Source organism: Sceloporus undulatus, chromosome 2 (assembly GCF_019175285.1).
Source record: "Sceloporus undulatus isolate JIND9_A2432 ecotype Alabama chromosome 2, SceUnd_v1.1, whole genome shotgun sequence".
In the NCBI taxonomy this organism is placed as follows: Eukaryota; Metazoa; Chordata; class Lepidosauria; order Squamata; family Phrynosomatidae; genus Sceloporus; species Sceloporus undulatus.
In genome coordinates this window covers 194,345,732-194,365,228 of record NC_056523.1, presented here as the reverse complement: position 1 = coordinate 194,365,228, position 19,497 = coordinate 194,345,732, and the positions used below count along the sequence as shown (strand labels likewise).

At 42.1% G+C, this 19,497-nt stretch overlaps 3 protein-coding genes across 5 annotated transcripts in view; 1 reads left to right on the top strand and 2 right to left on the bottom strand.

Moving 5' to 3' along the window:
• Positions 1-18,285, bottom strand: part of PSPN (persephin) — a 22,170-nt gene extending 3,885 nt beyond the window's left edge. The window contains exons 1-2 of one of the 2 annotated variants that reach the window (XM_042455740.1): positions 18,186-18,276; positions 1,294-1,844 (exon numbers count right to left, since the gene is read on the bottom strand). In XM_042455740.1, coding sequence (XP_042311674.1) covers positions 1,294-1,435 — 142 coding nt within the window. In that variant the 5' untranslated portion in view covers positions 1,436-1,844; positions 18,186-18,276. Of the gene's footprint in view, positions 1-1,293; positions 1,845-18,185 lie in introns of both variants that reach the window. The other variant, XM_042455741.1, reaches the window with a different exon arrangement.
• Positions 13,277-19,497, top strand: part of LOC121924343 (adenylate kinase isoenzyme 1) — a 37,280-nt gene continuing 31,059 nt past the window's right edge. The window contains exon 1 of the mRNA XM_042455737.1: positions 13,277-13,377. The gene's annotated coding sequence lies outside the window, so the exon portion shown is untranslated. The remainder of the gene's footprint in view (positions 13,378-19,497) is intronic.
• Positions 17,602-19,497, bottom strand: part of GTF2F1 (general transcription factor IIF subunit 1) — a 17,989-nt gene continuing 16,093 nt past the window's right edge. For both annotated transcript variants that reach the window (XM_042455732.1, XM_042455733.1), the window contains exon 14: positions 17,602-18,876. In XM_042455732.1, the coding sequence (XP_042311666.1) occupies positions 18,672-18,876 (205 nt within the window). In that variant the 3' untranslated portion in view covers positions 17,602-18,671. The remainder of the gene's footprint in view (positions 18,877-19,497) is intronic.

The following is a 19,497-nucleotide window of genomic DNA, read 5'->3' as shown; positions in this document are numbered from 1 at the left end:
TTATTATTATTATTATTATTATTATTATTATTATTATTATTATTATTATTTATATCCCACCTCTTCCACTTTGAGGATTGAGGCGGGTAACAGCAAAATGAATACAATATACAACAATAAAAACAACAAGCCCCACAAGACCCCGACCCAACCCTCCCTCCCAACTATAACATTAAACAGTAAAAAATGTTTAAAAAGTACATAACAATACATCAAAGTTAAAAAAACAAACCACAAATAAGAAAAATAAGAAAAAGAGGGGGATTCAGTTGGTTCTGGACATTATCAATCGGAGAAGGCCTGCCGGAAGAGAAAGGTTTTTGTTGCCTTTTTAAAAGCCTCGAGTGAGGATAATTGGCGGATCTCTTCTGGCAGGTCATTCCAACTTTTTGGAGTGGTGACAGAAAAGGACCTCCGGGACGTCACCGCCAGTCTGGTCTTTCTAGATTGTAAGAGGTTTTTCCCAGAGAATCGGAGTGAATACAGTATTGAAGTAAAGACTTGCATCACACATGATTGTGTGCAACCCAACTACAGTATTGCAATTTTGGGCGCCTCCTTCGACATTGGAAGAGAGACAGTATGGATTTGCTTTCTTGGTGCTCATAAACTCTGCCTGCTCCCTACTGCAACTACTACAAGGAGGTCCAGTGCTCAGAAAAGCTGCTTTGAGGGACTGCAACTCTCAGAATTTCCCATCAACATGGCCATTCTGGGAGTCATAGATGTTGAGTCTCCCTTATATAGAATTCCAAAATCCAAAATATTCCAAAAATGTCCACATGGGTGGTTGAGATAGTGACTCCTTTCCTTTCTGATGGTTCAGTGTAAACAAACTTTGTTTCATACACACAAAATTATTAAAAACACTCTATGTATGTGAATGTGGTAAAAGAAGAAACGTAACTATTTAAAAAAAAACAACAACACTATATATAAAATTAACTTCAGGTGAATGCGTATAAGTTGTATACAAAACATAAATGAATTTCATGTTTAGATTTGGGGCCAATCTCCAAGATTGTCATTATGTATATGCAAATATTTCAAAATCTAAAAAGCCCGAAATGCAAAACACTTTTGGTCCTAAGCATTTCAGATAAGGGAGACTCAACCTGTAGTTCCACAAGCTCTAGTAAGGTTCAGGTCACAAATGATACTCATGCAGGCATTTCAGCCTAGGTTGCTGAATTCCAGACTTCTCTAGCCAGCCAGATGCAATAACCTCCCTTCCACCATCCCCGAACCCCTCCTGTGGCAGCAGTGGAACTCTTTCCCAAGGAGTTGTCCTACCTAGCAGCATCCGTAGCACATCTCTGGTCCCAGTCTTTGACTCCTGCATCATGAGGCTCCGGCCTTTTTCTGTGGTCCAGGCAGAAATTGTCTGGATCAACAGGAAGAGAAAGAGACTGGAGAAGAGCTGAGGTGCACCCATCCCTTCCCTAGTGAGCAGGACCAGATTCTATAGGGACTATGACTCCCTCCCCCTTGTTTATATCTTCTTTGGAATAGCTGGCGGGAGGGGGGAATACCATGTACATCAGCAGGGAGGGCTAGAAGTGTTAACCCTTGTGTTTTTAAACAGTTCCAGATCCCACAAGTGGTCTTTCCTACAGGAAGGGCTTAAAGGCTCAATTGAGAAACTACCCATAAATCATAAGTTATTTTGACGAGATCCCCAGACAGGATACAGACTTCTTTCTCTCTAACAGGTTATTAGACTGGCCTTGAGATTTCATTGGTATCCTTCCCAGCTTGAAAGGTGACGGAGAATTGATAGCTGCACCTGGAGATGGCAGACTTCCATTTCACTCCATTCTCTTTCCGCCCGTGATATGAGTATTCTCAGGGTGCAAATGAAAAAAGGATCCTTAGTGATGCTGCACTTTGTAACACATCTCTTGGGTTATTTACAGCCATACACAGTTGGAAAGTCGCTGCTCCATTGGTAGGATACCCTATGCCAACACACCTGAATCGCATGGTGTGTTTCATTTGGAACAGTTAAAGGTCTCAAGCCAGCCCTTGTAAAATGTCTTTTCAAGGAGAGGTAGGAACCGAAACCATTAGTCTTTCTGTGAGATATTGCCCTCGCCTCTCCATCTGCAATGGTTAAATCTTTTAAGAGAACCCAGCATCCTTGAATGGAAATTCCTGGAGTTGATTATGCCCAGGCCTGCTGTGGCTGAAATACCTTTGAGAGGATATGACAATTCCATAAATTACTGTTTCATGGAACATGCTGAACTAACTGGCTTGGCCTGTGCTTCAGAGACAATCCTCACCAGCAGCTAATCTGACAAGATGTCCGGAAAGGGGGACTCCCTTTCCCAGCACTGATGGATGGCTCAGAGATGGAGCCAGGCCTCCTTGAAAGAGAGAGAGTTGGAAGGGAGTGGTGGTGAGTTTTTCTTAGTAAACACACTGATGTGTCACACACAGCATATCTAGCAGGATAGAACTGAAGGGGCACAACAGGCATCAATATGCAACCCAAAGAATGTGGGAAGACATACACCAAGTAGAAGTATATCTGGGAAGGGGAATTATTTGCCTCCATTGTCATGCTGTGGACACAATGGTGATGTACCTCTCAAATTGGGACCCAGCAACTAACTGTGCTGTTGCTATATGGATTCCATTGTTTTCTGGTGCAAGAAAAAAACCAACAGAAGGATGTGGCAGTGTTTGTATAGAACACATGTGTGTACATATGTATCCAGTATCTCAGTCATTTTTTGGTTTAATGTTTTACCAATGAAAGATTCAGGGCCATAATAAGCAAGTCTGTGAAATTCATGGCCATGATCAGGAATTCTGAGCTGAGGTGGCCCAAATGTAATAATAATAATAATGATAAAGATAAAGAGGAAAGAGGAAGAAAAATGAAAGGCATCTAAAGAAACCAGGACAGATGTCTAAAGAACTTTCAACTGACCTAAGATGAAAAGGGACATGTGCAAGAAGTGGCAAAAGAGTGAAATCACCAAAGAAGAATTTAAACAAATAGCCAGCTCATGTAGGAAGAAAGAAAAGCTAAAACAAAACAGGCTCAGGCTTGCTAGAGAGGTTAAAAGCAATAAAAGGCTTTTTTAGTCCATAGAGAAAGGTAAAACAAGGAAATGGTAGGGCCATTGTATGGAGAAGATGGCAAAATGCTAACAGGCAACAGAGAAAAGGCAGAACTACTCGACTCTTTCTTTGTATCACTCTTCTCTGAGAAGGAGAACAATGCTCAACCTGGGGAAAATGGAACTGATGATGTAGTAGTGGAAATGCAGCACAGAATAGGTAAAGAAGAAGTACAGTAATACGTGACTACAGTACTATAAATGAATTCAAGTCTCCATGGCCAGATGAACTACATCCAAAAGAACTGGTAGAAGTAATTTCAGAACCACTGGAAATTATCTTTGAGAATTCCTGGAGAACAGGAGAGGTCCCAGCAAACTTGAGGTGGCCAAATATTGTCCCCATCTTCAAAAAAGGAAAAAAGAGGACCCAAATAATTACTGTCTAGTCAAGTTGACATGGGTGCTGTACATACCGGCCTAAAGTGCGCCCTCGTCACATGCTAGGGGTTGGCCGAGGGCGCACCACCCATATGTGCCTCACCCCTAGCATGTGACGAGGGTGTCAAAATGGTGGTGCCCTGTACACATGGGCACAGCCATTTTGACACAATGGATGCCTAGTGTCCACATGTTGCAGCGCACTTGTGACATCACGAGTGCGCCATTGGTGCACTCGGGTGTCACAAGTGCACCAGGAAAAGAACCCACTTTTTGCGGGTTCTTTTTTGCCGGCGGGAAACCGCATGGTTTATCCGCTGCCGCTTCCAGCCGGCAGAAAAGGAGGCGCCAGCAGACCGCCCTTTTTGGGCGGTCTGTATCCCGCCATGAATACCAGGAAAGATTTTAGAGCAGATCAGTCTGTAACCAGACTTAGAAAGGAATCTGTGATTGCTAAAAGTCAGCATGGGTTTCTCAAAAACAAGTCATGCCAGACAAATCTTATCTCTTTTTGATAGAGTCACAAACTTGGTAGATGAAGAGAATGCTGTGGATGTAGCATATCTTGATTTCAGTAAGGCCCTTGACAAAATCCCCATGATGTCCTTGCAATAAAATGAGTAAAAGGTGGGCTAGACAAAGCAACATTTAGGTGGATTTTTCATTGGTTGACTGACTGAACCCAAAGGATACTCAACAATGGCTCCTCCTCTTCCTGGACAGAAGTGGCTGGTGGGGTAATAATCACAGAATAGGTAAAGAAGTACTGTTATACAGTAATACCTGGGTACTATAAACAAATATCAACAATATAATATATGTAGATGACATAATACCACTAGCAGAAAACATCATAGGCTTGGAACAATTATTAAGGAAGGCCAAAGAAGAAAGTGTAAAGGCAGGCTTAATGCTGTACATAAAGAAAACAAAAATAATAACCATGGAGGACCTACACACGTTCATCCTAGACAATAAGGAACTCAGAATAGTAAAAGAGCTCCCGTACGTTAGATCAAACATCAGTCAGAAAAGAGATTGCAGTCAAGAAATAAGACTAGGAATGGGAAGAGCAGCTATGAAAGAACTAGGCAAAGAGTAAAGATACACAACTGAGCACTAAATTTAGAATTGTCCAAGCTATTGTATTCCCCATCACCATGTACAGATGTGAGAGGTGGACAGTGAAGAAAATGGATAAGAAGAAAATTCACTTGACTTGTGGTGTTGGAGAAGAGTGCTAAAGATACCATGGACAGCCAAAAAGGCCAACAAACAGATTGAGCCTGAAATCTCCCTGGAAGCCAAGATGATCAAACTGAGGCTGGCATACATCATGAGAAGACATTAGAAAAGACAATAATGTTAAGAAAGGTAGAGGGAAGTAGAGAGGAGGACAGCAGGCTAGAAGGATAGACTCAATTAGGGAGGTCATGGGTATGCATTTCCAGGACCTAAGCAAAACACTGTGGGGCAGGGGGGGGGGTCTTGGAGATGTCTCATCCCAGGATGCCATGAGTCGAGGTTGTCTTGAGGGCAGTTAACAACAACAATAGCAACAACAAATGATTCTATAATAGAGGTGTGAGACTTGTAAAATACATTATGTCCAGTCAGCATGATTAGTTCCACTCCACATAGTATTTGTTGTTAATTGCTGTCAAGTCAACTTTGACTTATTGTTACCTTATGAATGAGAGTCCAAATCACCCTGTCATCAACAGCCCTGGACCAAATGCTCTCCTGTTCTTTGAAGATTCTCTTATACAACTCTAGAAAATGTTGTTTAAAGGTCAACTTTGATAGAGTCCTAAATGCTTTGGACTTTTAAAAGTAGTAAATAAAACAAATGGCCCTCTGTGAGAACCATGGAGCTCGTTCTCCTGTTTTGCTTTTGCTCCGAAGCATTCTGAGCCACTGAGTCTATCTGAATCTTCAGTGACAAAGATGGATCTAGGAGTACTTCAGGAGGAATGCAAACTCATCCAGGGCTTACCCAATTTCCAGACCAAAGAACTGCCAACCAATAGAGCCTCCATCTTTTCAAGATTCAGCTCCAATTTTCTGGGCCTCATCCAGCCCATCCAGGCATTTGTCCAACAGCTACACAGCCCCAGCTGGCTCAGATGACAAAGAAAAATTGTGTCATCACTATTGATGGCACCTAGCCACCAAATTCCTAATGACCTCCCCTAGCATCCCCATATAGATGTTGAACAGCATGGGAGACAAGATGGAACCCTGTAGCACTCCACAGCACAATGGCCGTGGGGCTGAGCAAGAGTATCCTGATGCTACTCTCTGGAGCCCACCTTGCAGATAGGAGTGGAATCACTATAACATAGTTCTTCCTACTCCCATTTGCCAACATCAGCCCAGTAGGATACCATGATCAGTTATGTCAAAAGCCACTGACAGATCCAGGCAGAGCAACGGGGTAGCACTCCTAATCCTTTCCTGGCGTTGGTCATCAGTCAAAGCAACCATGGCTGTCTCAGTATCATACCTTTGTCTGAAACCAGACTAAAATGGGTCCAAATAATCTATTTCCTCCAAGAATGTCAAAGTGCCCAGCCACCACATGTTTAAGCACTTTGGCCAAATATGAGATGTTAGTGATGACACACAAACCACTATACCACACTGGCTGTCACCCAAATCGCTATTTCTTCTAAAACAACCCACCATTGCCTGTGACATTGGCTGCCATGACTATTGGTGATCTGCTTCTGTAGCAGCATGAGAGCACACAATCCCATTGCCCTTAGTGTGTTTTGCACTGCTTGGGCTGGTGTGTGAGTTACTCTGGCTCAGCTGCCCCTGTCTCTGCTTAACGTTCCTGGGATGCCGAAAGAAAGGTCAGCAAAGGGAGAAGAGGAATTTGGGGCAGGCGGGCCGCCATCGTCTGGCTGTCGGCTTAGTCCTGTGGTGCATGGAACATCTTCTTGAGCCTCCGTGAGGTTGGGAGGGCTTGTCTGTGGCATGACAGTGCTGATAAATCACCGTCAAGCTGTCACAAGGGAGATCTCGACTGTCTGTGCTCCGGCTCTCCAAGCACATTCCTTCCACTTGGCTTCGGGAACAACACAACAGGACCCGATGGAGACTTAGCAGGAGTGGAAACTGCTTGGAGGACACAAGAGAGGAGGAAGAGGAGAGTTGGGAAAGTGAAGGATAGCTAGTGGATAGGGCCAGGGTGAAAAACCTTTGGCCTTCAAATGGTCTTTTACATTACACAGTTACAGCAGTACGGTTCCACTTTAAATGCTATGGCTTCATGCAATGAAATCCTGGTATTTGTGGTTTAGGGAGGGGTGTTTAGAGTCCTCCACCAGAGAGCTTCTCTTGTGCTTTTGACCAAACAACAGTTGGGCCTCCATACCCAAGGATTCTTTATCCACAGACTCAACCATCATCCACGGCTTAAAAGTATTTCAAAAATATATAAATTCCAAAAAAAAAAAAAGCTTGATTTTGCCATTTTAGTATGGGGGACACCATTTTACTATGCAATTGTATTTAATGGGACTTGAGCATCCACAGATTTTGGTATCTACGGGTGGTCCTGGGACCAAACCCCAGTGGATACCAAGGGCCCACTCTATAAGCCCTGGTTTTCCACAGGATGGAACCATGAATATTAGAGTGGCAATGTAGTACAGTGCTCCCTCGGGTTACGAAATTAATTCGTTCCGCCGCGGCGTTCGTAACCCGATGCATTTCGCAAGCCGAAAAGGGCTTTCCGTTAGCGCTGGCAAGCCGCGCGTTTGAATTTCGCGCCGAAAAAAATTCGTAACCCGAAAAAAACCTTCGTATCCCGGAACAGTTTTTTCCAATGGAACTTTTTCGTATCCCGGAAATTTCGTAACGCGATCTATTCGTATCCCGGGGTACCACTGTACTGTAACTCTGTAGGTGAAAGAGATACCAGACCACATCTCCAACAATCCTTTACCATTGATCATGCTGGGTGGGGCTGATGGGGATTGCAGGACTTGCCAGGCAAAATTTTGTGAGGCTAGTGGAAAGGAAGATAAATTGTATTCTGTTCTACCTACACAAAAACTGAGTAGAATCCCAATTTGACTAGGACGAGGGGAGCTGGCTTGCAACTTTCTATTACTACAGCTATAACAGGAACAGGGCACAAGTTGGGATACTAGATTGCAAAATGTATTTTAGCCAAGTGCTTCTTAAACAATCTGATATAGGGGAGTCACAATTTACTTTTTTCCCCACTAATGGACATAAGACTTGTGCCTATGTGCCCATTCGCTTCCGGGCGCAATACAAGGTGTTGGTTATTACCTATAAAGCCCTAAATGGCTTGGGCCCAGGGTACTTGGAGGACCGTCTCTCTCCATATAATCTGCCCCGCGCTCTCAGGTTGGCCGGGAAGCAATTGTTGAGGGTTCCAGACACAAAATATTCTGTGACTGCACAGAGGGCGTTTTCTATCTCGGCCCCGCAGCTTTGGAACTCTCTTCCTGGTGAGCTCCGCTCGGCTACCTCCCTTGACCTATTTAGGAAGAGGTTAAAAACCTTCCTCTTCCAACAGGCTTTCCCCCAGATGCTGTAATATCTGCTCACTCCCCATTGCACCAGCACTTTAAGCTAGTTATTGTGTGGTTTTAATCTTGTACTTTTAACACTGTTTTTAATAGTTATATATTGATTTGGATCTTTATGTGATTACTGTTTGTAAAGTGTACATCTGTGTACTTCTGTGTAACCCGCTTTGATCTGTCAAGGAAAAGCAGGCTATAAATAAACAGTTTATTATTATTTATTATTTATTATTATTGGCTACCACTGTTTTGTTCTTTTCTGGAAACTTGCCGTGGAGTGGCACTGGTCCATCACTAGCCCTGTTCTAGTGAAACTAGATAGTACCTTCATGGCCTCTGCGGTTCACACATGGGTTCTCGTACCTGGGCAGAACCACATCTGGAACATTTTAGAGCTAAGAGCAACAAACTCACTGTTGCAAATGCTCAGTAGCTATTCTTGCTGCTTTCCCTCAGTTCTGGCTCCTCAGTCTGTACTTTAGGGAAATCTGGGCTTTCTCAGAGTTCAATCAAAGCCCCAATTAGTAGGTAAGGAATCAATTAGTAGATGCCCCAGTTAGTAGATAAGGAATGGTAGAGAAACTCTTCTCTGAAAGTCAGTTTTCTTGCCATTACTGCACTCCTCCTGTAATGTGCAGCTATGGGGAGGATAGGTTTGCTGGTCATGGCTATTCTGAGCCAGAACCGCAATAGTTCCCAACCCTGGCTCCAAATCATGGTACGTAGCAGGCCAGTTATTTTTGCACTTGAAGCAGAACATTCTACCACCACCTCCATAACAGGAAAAAAAACAACACCAATTTGTTGCTTTTTATTTACACAAAAGATCTGCTGTTTACTACTTCACTCTGCCTGTTACCAAGTTCTGGATATATTATAGGACAGTTGTGCATTGTTTGTTCAGGCCTTAATGGATGAGACCCATGGGAGGTTACTAGTGTCTTCCACCTAGTTATGCTACAGCCTGGAACATGACCAACCTAGATCCTTCTCTGCAACATTCAGAGATTCCTCAAGGGACTGCATAACAGGAGAGTAGGAAAAAATATTTTTCTGTAAGGGAAGAAGAGAGTTTCTAGTCCTTTAACAGGCAGACCTGGCAGAAAGTGTTCAAATGTGCTGGCATTTTCTGCCTGCCACAAAACAACGTTGGTTGCTTTGACTGGGCAGATTGTAGCTCTAACTCTCTGACCCCTGGGAAGCAGGTGGATCCATGAAGATGCAGGTAAGGGAGCAGATTAATGGGCTCAAGGAGGGCTCCTGTCCTGAATGAAATGAGACTCACACACAGCCTGGCCTTAACAAAGGAGTTTCCTATTGTTGTGTCACCAAGTTATGGTACTCATAAGGCAAACTTATTGTCTGTCTGTCTATCTTTTGGCAGAGGATGTAATAATAATAATAATAATAATAATAATAATAATAATAATAATAATAATAATAATAAAATTTATTGATATCCCACCTCTCTACAAAATGCATTCGGGGTGTTTGCCATTGCCTTCATCTCAGGCTGAGAAAGTGTGACCTCTCAGGCTGAGAAAGGTCATTCCATGCATTTCTTTGGCTGAGAAGAGATTCAAACCCTGGACTCCTGGAGTTCTTGTCCATCACTCAGACCACTGTAATATACTGGCTTTCTCTGGAAAGCTGCAAAGACAATCATTTTTTTGTCAGGGATGATGGGAGTTGTAGCTCTTCACCTCTGGCTCTAACTCACCACCTTGTTACGCACCGGCGCTGACCAGTTTTGGCCAGTGGATAAAGCTTTGCTCTAAAGCAGCAGAGTTTCAGAGAATAGGCTGAAGACCCTGACAAACTCTCCAAGCCTTCTCACTCTTGCTTCCACAGAAGTCTTCACACTTCTCCAGGTTCCTGCTGGCTCTTGTATCTTCACCCAAGACACCAGACAACTCAGTAGTCTTATATAAAAGATCTACTTTATTCTACTATATACAGCTCCAAAACTATCCAACACAACTCCACACTGCTCCAATACTCCTCAACTACCCACAAAATACATTGGGATTCATAGCCATTATTATAGTCATTGCAAGATACCACCCACTCTTGTCTGTTTCCACCCAGTGGGCATGTACAACCATTTTCATTGGTTCTCTTGTTTCATCCCATAATTAATGATTTCATCATCTCACCTTGACCACTTAACAATTCTCAGGTGTGTTCAATTATCCACTTTGCATTTCTGTCCTTGGCATTTAGGACTTGCTAATTACATTACCTTTTACACCTGTGTGGCTTCTAATTGCTTCTGCTGAGTCACCCTGACTCTCACATACATGTTTTATTTCATTCACTGTATATCCCATGTTGCTTTTTCTTAACATTTTTTTCTTCGTTTCACTGAGTAAGACACCAGTTAATTCTCTTCCTGAGAATTTCATTGATTTTTGGTTTGAGCTAGCTTACTGAAGGGGCCCTAGAGCTGGAGGGAACAATGAGGGCCATTATTATTATTATTATTATTATTATTATTATTATTAATATTATTATTATGTTATATTATTATTATTATTATTATTATTATTATTATTATTTAGTCTGAACCATCTAGTTCAGCTGCTTTGAGTCCCTATGTTGGGATAAAAGTGGGATATAAGAAAATAACAACAACAATAATAATAGTCTCACCCCTGATATGCAGTAATACACAGCTAAAGCACTCCTGAGAGATAGCTATCCAACCTCTGCTTAAAGACCTCCAGCGAAGGAAGGTCAACTGCCTTTTGTGGCAGTCCATTTCACTATCAGAACAACTCATAACATCAGGAAATTCTTCCTTATGTTAAGGAAGTAATATTCCTATTATATTCTGTGCTTGTCAGCCCTCATCTGGAGTCCTGCATTCCGTTCTGGGTGCCTCATTTTAAGAAAGATATAGACAAGTTTAAACAGATTCAGAAAAGGGCAAAGAGGATCATAAGAAATGCGGGGAACAAAACGTGAGGAGAGGTGAAAGGAACTGGGTATGTTCAGCATAAGGAAGAGAAGACTGAGGGGTGACATGGTTGTGACAGCCCTTGAGATATTTAAAGAGTGCAGAGAGGAGGGTCAGGCACATTCTCTGCTACTCCAGAGTGTAGGACCAGGTCTGATGGATTTAAATTATACAAGGGTAGATTTTTATTGAACATTAGAAGGAACTCATTGATAGTAAGAATAGTTTGGAACCAGTGGGACCAATTGCCAACAGAGGTGGTGAGGTCTCCTTCTCTGGGTGTCTTCAAAAAGACTGGACAGCTACCTGCTTCAGATCCTGCATTGAGCAGGGAGTTGGATCTGATGGTCTGTAAGGCCCTTCCAACTCTGTGATGCTATGACCCTATGAAGGTGGAATCTCCTTTCTTACTTGTAATAGGTGTGGATGTAAGAATGATATGGATTTATTTAATCCTTTGTCAAAACCACATTGTTGCATCAGATTCAGACAAAATAACCATCTAGTGCAGCATCCAAAAACAGTTGGAGACAGATGGGCCTGGGAAGGCTGTAAACAGGGCCAGAAGGAATGTGTGAGGAAACATAAGAGGGAAAATTTAAAGAGAAGAATTAATATTTCCTTTCCACTCCCACATGTTCTTGTCTGTCAGTCCCTTCCATTATCCTAAAATGTAGCTCTCTAGGGGTGTTCATACCGTCAGTACACATGTTCAGATGTCTGTGAGAAATTTTGTACCTGTGCTCATTCCTGATTTGTATTTAGGTAGAAGAGTGGTCTTCAGTCCTATAGATCAAGGGTGGATTCACACTACAGACTTAGCAGTTTCATACTACAATACTTTAATTTTCATGGCTCTATTCTATAGAATCCCAGGATTTGTAGTTTAATGAGTTACTTAGAATCCAGTGCCCAGGGAGCTATAGTGCCTCTCCAAGTTACAAATTCCAGCATTCCATAGCATATACAGTCAGCCCTTCAAATCCACAGATTCTTTACCCACGAATTCAAGCATCCGTGGCTTGAAAATATTATACATATGTGTGTGTGTGCGTGCATGTGTCTACACACACATACATACAGTAAATTACATTTTATACAAGGGAAACCATTTTAATACGCATTCTATTTAATGGGACTTAAACATCCACGGGTTTTGGTATCCACGAGAGGACCTGGAACCAAACCCCAGTGGATACCAAGGGCCCATTGTAGTCATGGCAGTCAAAGAAGTATATATTACATTTGAATAATTACACTTGAATAATCAGTGTTTTGTTGTTTGTTGTTAATTGCCCTTGACTCAACCTCAATTCATGGTGACCCTGTGGATGAAACATCTCCAAACCCACTGTCCCCCACTGCTCTGCTTAGGTCCTGTACATTCATACCTGTGACCTTCCTGTTTGAGTCTATCCATCTGGTGTGAGGTCTTTCTTTCTGCTACTCTCTACCTTTTCTAGCATCATTGTCTTTTCTAATGAGTTGTGCTTTCTCATGAAGTGACCAAATACAGCCTCATTTTGATCATCTTGGCTTCCAGAGAGATTTCAGACTTAATCTGTTCTAGGACCCATTTGTTTGTCTTTTTGGTTGTCCACAGTATCCTCAGCACTCTTCTCCAGAACCACATCTCGAATGAGCTCATTTTCTTCTTATCCGTTTGTTTCACTGCCCAGCTTTCACGGCCATACATGGTGACATGGAATACAACGGCTTGGAAAATTCTACCTTTGGTGCTCAGTTTGGTACTCATCTTTACTCTTTAGTATCTTGTCTAGTTTTTCATTGTTGCCCTTCCCATTCCTAGTCTCTTGGTTGTGGTCTCCATGTGATGACCAGTCTGTTCTAGATGGGCTTGAACCACCTAAAAAGATCAATACCCTCATCTGGGAGTGCTGTTTTGACCCAGCTGTGGCACTGATGGAAGACCAGTCTGCATGCATGGTGTACCACGCAGTAACTGAAACTGTTGCACCAGCTGTGAATTCCTTGGGTAGAGAGCAGTTAGAGCAGATATGGGGAAACACAGCCTTCCAGATGACTCCTATTATGTTTCACCATTACCTATGCTGGTAAGGGGAAATGGGAATAGGACGGCACACTTGGGAGATTGTCTTCTTGTGCCAGAATAACATGATTACCTTATTCCACACTTTGAACTGGGGGAGGAGTCCATTTGTTGCACTACTCAGGGCAGCAAAAAATCTTCATCTTTTCAGAGGTGTATCAGTGGTGGGGAGGATAATGTTGGAGAATTAAGCTCTACCTCAAAGCGCTACATCCAATTGTTACACCCACCTGGAATAGATCCCTTGAATCAATGGGACTTATATAGGTAAGTTATTTCTCAACTTGGCATTGAGCCAATAGGCCTACACTACTTGGGATTAATTATTAGATTTAGGGGAAATTAATTAGATTAATTATTATATTTGATATATTTAACTGCTGTGGGCACATCTGAGTCAGGCTGTGGAGCCTGGGAAATTTGGGGAGCTATAGTACAAAACAGAAATCCTCCCCCCCCCCCCCAATCTCATGCTAACAAGAGCAGAAGCTCTGATTTGGTCAGTTCTGATTAAGGTTTAGGAAAGCTATGTATCTAGTGGCTGCTACATGTGCTTAATTTTGACAGAGGGATATACATTGGGATCTCACTGTAGTTCATAGCTTTGCCAAATGCTCTAAAACAGACACACTGCCTTTTCTTTGCCTACAAGGTAACATTATGTGTGAAGTGCCACTCCAGAGCAGGCATCACACATTTAAGAGAGCATGCTACAATCATCTGAAGGAAGGCAGAAGGGCATGTATGTTTAATCCATCTAAAATGCACACAGACCTATTTTGTTGTGAAAAACTGGACAGGAAAGGTATTTAATAATTTACTAACCTTATTATAACGTCCAATTAAGGATTCCTTTATAGGACTAGTTACAGATTCCCACATTCCTTTTGACTGATGATGCATGAACTTGGTTTATGGCATGTAAAATGTCCTTGCATTCTTATTTATCTCTGCCACTAGTTTTGAACAGTTCAGGTCTACGCTCCCTTTTACCCCAAGATATTTTACATTGTTTCCTTAGGAGAGGTGTAAACTCTAGCAGAATGCCTGGGAAAGTTCTACAGTACTTCATTTTAAAAACATTAAGTGATGCGATTAGGTGCTGCACAAGTCACCTTAGCAATGTCTGGATGGCCACTGTGCATTTTCCCTCTGCTGCAGTAAGTGAAATAAGAAGGTGCTTTGTCACTGTAAAGAGAAATCGAATCCAGCACTTTAATGGAGCCAGACTCTAAGGACCAAAGCTCCATTTGATCTTGGAAGCAAAGCAAGGGTCGCATGTGTGCACATACATGCAGTCTGTAAACGCAGTGGCATATTGGCTTGCAGACTTAACCAAAAGGCTAAAGAGAGTGGCTGGCTTCCAGAGGGAGGCTTGTGCCCCCAGGCAGGTGTTATCTGAAAAAGGTTATATTTAGCCAGAACATTCTAAAGACTCTTTAGTGGCATGGAGGCAACAATTTCAGGAATGCCGGGGCTGCTCCAGGCAGGGTGGGGTGGGATAATAGATTTGCTGAGGATAAATCACACTTGGATTTCCCTTGATGCTCCTGAATGGATGATGGATTAGGACAAGGTATTGGAAGGAAAGAAAGTAATGCCTAGAAGAGTTGAGAGAGAGCAGTAAAAGAGGGAATAGTTTTGACTTGAAATGGCTACTTATGCCAAAGGCAAGGTGGGTTATATTTTAGAAGTCAATGATTCCTTTGTAGCTCAAGGGAGCAACCATTCTCCTTTCTTCATCCATCTTCAGTCTATATGGGATTTTCCCTGGAGCATCTGTACTTTGGCCAACTCATCACTTTTACAAACTGAATTATTTTTATGTAACAGCCAGTATGGTGTAGTGGCTTGAGCGTTGGCCTTCCCAGGCTGACCTCCTAATAGAACAGAACTACTGTATTTGTCCATCCAAACCTGCCCCCCCATGCCACTCCTGTTTTAATTGTTTTAAATAATGTTATTGTTTATCATATGGTTTTATTGTTATGATTTATATGTGAAGGTAGGAGGGTTGGAGAGTTTAAGGGAACATTTTTCACTGATTATATATTTTGTATTTGAACTTTGCTGTTACCTGCCTCGATCCTCAAAAAGGGAAAGGTGGGATACAAATAAATATTATTATTATTAATAATAATAATAATAATAATAATAATAATAATAATCAGGGAGACCAGGGTTCCAATCCCCACTTGGCCATGGGAATTCACAGGGTAACCTTAGGCAACTTACACTCACTCAGCCTCAGAGGAAGGCAAAGGCAAATCCCCCATCTTAGGGTTGTCATAAATCGGAAACAACAGCAACAAAAGGTTACACATCCACTAAAGCAGTAGTTCCCAACCTGTGGGTCGGGACCCCTTTGGGGGTCAAATGATCCTTTCATGGGGGTCGCCTAAGACCATTGGAAAACACCTATTTAATTACAGTTATGAAGTAGCAACGAAAATAATTTAATGGGTTTCGGTCACCACAATATGAGGAACTGTATTAAAGGGTTGCAGCATTAGGAAGGTTGGGAACCACTGCACTAAAGCATTCAGTCCTGTTGCTTCTGCAAAATTGTATTACCTGCCTCCCTCTTGTGGTATCCTACAAATGAACTCTGAGGATTTTGGAAATAATCTGGAGCAGTGTTTGAATATCATGCCAGTCTGTGGTGAGAGAATGTCAAAATTATGATAGTTTGGATATATAATTACACTACTGGATATGGCCAAAGCAAACCTGTGTATTGCATGTATATAATTATACATGTTTTTAAAGGTTCTCACACATGTTTATTCTGTCATTACTGTAATCCTCCAGGCATTGTAAAATATTCAAAACAATTCCAACAAAGGAAGGCTCTTGGGAGTTTATTGTTGATTTTAGCAGACAGAGAGGACATTCTCAAGCCTCGTTACACTGCACAGTTTTAGCATTATGATTCAATTTTATCTGGCATGGTTACATCCTACAGGATCCTGGGATTTGCAGTTTATTCAAATCTCAGGTTGAATTTTCATCCAGGGAGCTCTTCCAGTCCCTCTGACCAAGCTACAAATTCCAGGATTGCATAGGCAATTAAAATGCAATTAAAATTGCACTGCAGTTAAAATGGGATCATAGTGCTACTACTTGTGTAGTGAAAGAATGCTTAATGTTTGGGATCTCTGGGTGTCAGCAAATAGGCATGGGTACAACTCAGAAAGAGAGCCAGTGTGGTGTAGTGGCTTGAGTGTTGAGTCAGAAGACCAGGGTTCAATTCCCAACTTGGCCATGAAACCAACTGGGTAACTTTGGGCAAGTCGCACACTCTCAGCCTCAGGGGAAGGCAACGGCAAACCTCCTCTGAAGAAATCCTGCAAAGATAACCCCATTATAGGGTCATCATAAGTTGGAAATGACTTGAAGGTACACAATAACAAAACAATTTGGAAAAGGGTAATGAGATACAGAATCATTAACATGCATCAGGGCCTATGGGGCTTTTTCACCCTAGGTAAAGGTTTCCCCTTGACAAGATTGTCTGGTTGTGACTACGCAATTATAATACTATGATTCTACTTTATCTGTCACAGTTCCATCCTGTGAGTTGCAGTTTAGGGAGGGACCTTTAAGAGTTCTCAGCCAGAGAGCTCTAGCATTCCACCCAACTACACACAGCAGGATTCCATAGGCTGCTGCCATGATAGGTACTGTGGAATTATGGTGTCATCATTATGTGGTGCGAAGGTTTAGGCAGTTCTGTAAATCCAAGGGTGGGAGGCTTTTGTCAAGTAAAATAATATGTTGGGGTATGTGGGTGGTGTTACCCAATCTAACAATTGTGTTCCTTGTGTGTTTACACACACAAGTGCACACAGTCCAGTGTGAATTGATTCCAACAGTTACCCTCAACTTGTAGCTGGAGGCAATGGCTTCTGAGATTCTAAGAAGGTTATGGCTCAGATACCAATTTTCCAAACCAAATTGGCCAAGCAAACAAATATGAGAAAACAACTCCCAAAACATTTTGACAGTATGGTGCTTACTTTGAAAATCCATTAAAAATATAACTGTGCAGATTATTAGTTGGGTGAAGAAAAAAAACCACCAATTACAATATGCCAGGAATCACAGAGACACTGCTGGAAAAAGACTGAAGGGAGACACAGGCCAGTAAAGTCAACTGGGATTTTGAGAGATCAGAACTCTTTTACCTACCCCCACCATACAACCTCCTGACAAAGGTACTGCAAAATATATGTCACACTATGATACTCACAAAAGTATGTGCCTTAGAAAGGCAGCTATGAGCATTGCAACATCTGGACAGATGGCCTCTTAAAAAGGAGAGTAGAGCCTGCTATAGACACTGGCAAGAAGTGGATTACTTACATAATTTCTTGCAGATGTTGTTCCTGGCATAAAATATGCCAGCTGTCAAAATCTTCATTTAGTTACACATTTGAAATTAAAATATGCATCTTTTAACTGTTTGAAACAGCAGCATGGCACTTAAACTGTATTTACAATTTTATTGTTTCTATTGTATTGCATTTTTGGGAACACTGCTCAAGAAGGCATCATCTGTAATAACTGGACCTGTAGTCAAGAAGCGCAATCCAACAGCCCTCGGCCAACACATACACATGTTTATGCCCATTTTGACCTGTCCCAAGTTGTGCCCAAAGATGACACCTTTGCTGCATCCAGGTCAATCTCAGACATAAAACTCTGCACCATAACATGATGTATGTCACAAGATTGCAAAGCTGGCATCTGAGTAAATTATTTTCTTCCCACTATCATACCTTTCCCTCAGCTCAGCTTTCTATTTTGCAATTACTCCCACCCAAAATAAAAATAAACAAACTGAAAACAATTCAGCAGCTATTGCTACTCAAAAGACTAAGGACTTGTTTCCATCTTTTCTAGGGACTGAAATTATCAGCTTAAAAATATAAATAAGCTAATATTTCTATGTTATTTTATGAAATTCTTAGCTTACATACAACAGTGAGCCAACATTTTTGTTATTGCAGATGAAAAACTGCATGAATTCAGCCAGAGGAAACAATGTCACAGCAGGCTGTTCAGAAACATACCTTTTCTCTGTTGGCCAGGCTGTACAGTTTTAGATTTCATTAAAATATTACATGGAAAATAATTTATGAGCCAGCTTTCTCTGAATCTTTGTGCTTCTGATCAAAGGTAACAAGGAAAGAAGAGAACAGGTTGCAAACAGTTAGTGGAAAAAAGTGTTTTTCTTTCTTACTGAGCTTTGCTAGCACAGGAATCAATACAGGGGAAAGGTTATAAAAGACATTCCCCTGTTTATTTCCAAAAATGGCAGCATGCCATTTGTGAATCTTCCTGATATGAAAACTATCCCTCCAGTCAGAGAGGTCATATTTTCTTTGCCCCACTGTAGGCTGGGTCGATCTTCTGCCCTCATCCACCATCCACAATCTGAAGGGCACAAAAGGCTTTGCTCCTGACTCCCCACGTCTTCCAGATAAATGCACGGGGCTCAGAGCTGCCCAGCTGGATGGCAGGAGCTAAAGGCCAGTTTGTATCTGGACTCAAAATCATCATTCTTTGAGGAAAAAGTGCATCTTATCATTGATGTTTTTACGCTCAGGGTTGAGGCGCTTAAGGATCTGGGCCAGCACATTGACCGTCTGCTCACTGCTTAGACCTGTCTTCTTGGTTTGAAACTTCTTCAACAGATCTTTTGTGGTCATGGGCTTGCGGGTCAAATAGCGGCGAACAGCATCCTCTGTAAGCTGTACATCACTGCAAGGAAAGGAGGATGGATGAGAAGCTGCAGCTTTATGTGAGAAGCCTGTACAAAGGCTCACAAGGGAGGACAGTCATTTATTTCCCACCAACAGAGTTGACTTTCATAGTCAGTGTCAGTATTGTTTTAACACCCCTACCCTGGTTTATACCCACATGTGAAAAAGGAAATCTGGGAAGCATAAATGTTACTTTTAAACTTTGCCAAAAACTCCACACACCCAGACCTGAACTGAGGAACATATGATGCTCCCTATGTTGACAGATTGTTCCTCTTAAATCCCTCAGTGTTGACTCTGCCAGTTAGATATGATAGGAGTTGCAGGTCATCAGCATTTAGAGGTCACGAGTTCCCTGCCTGAAGCTTTGCAGAGAACCAGCATGGTGTTGTGACTTCGGTGCTGGACTGGGATCTTGGAGAGCAGGGTTCAAATCCCAACTCAGCCATGGAAGCACACTGGGTGGCCTTGAGCAAGCCACTCTCTCAGCCACAGAGGATGGTTATGGCAAACCTGCCTCTGAAGAAACTTGCCAAGAAAAGCCCATAATAAGTTTGCCCTAGGGTCACCCTAAATCAGAAATCATGTGAAAACACACAACAGCAACAACAAAGCTTTG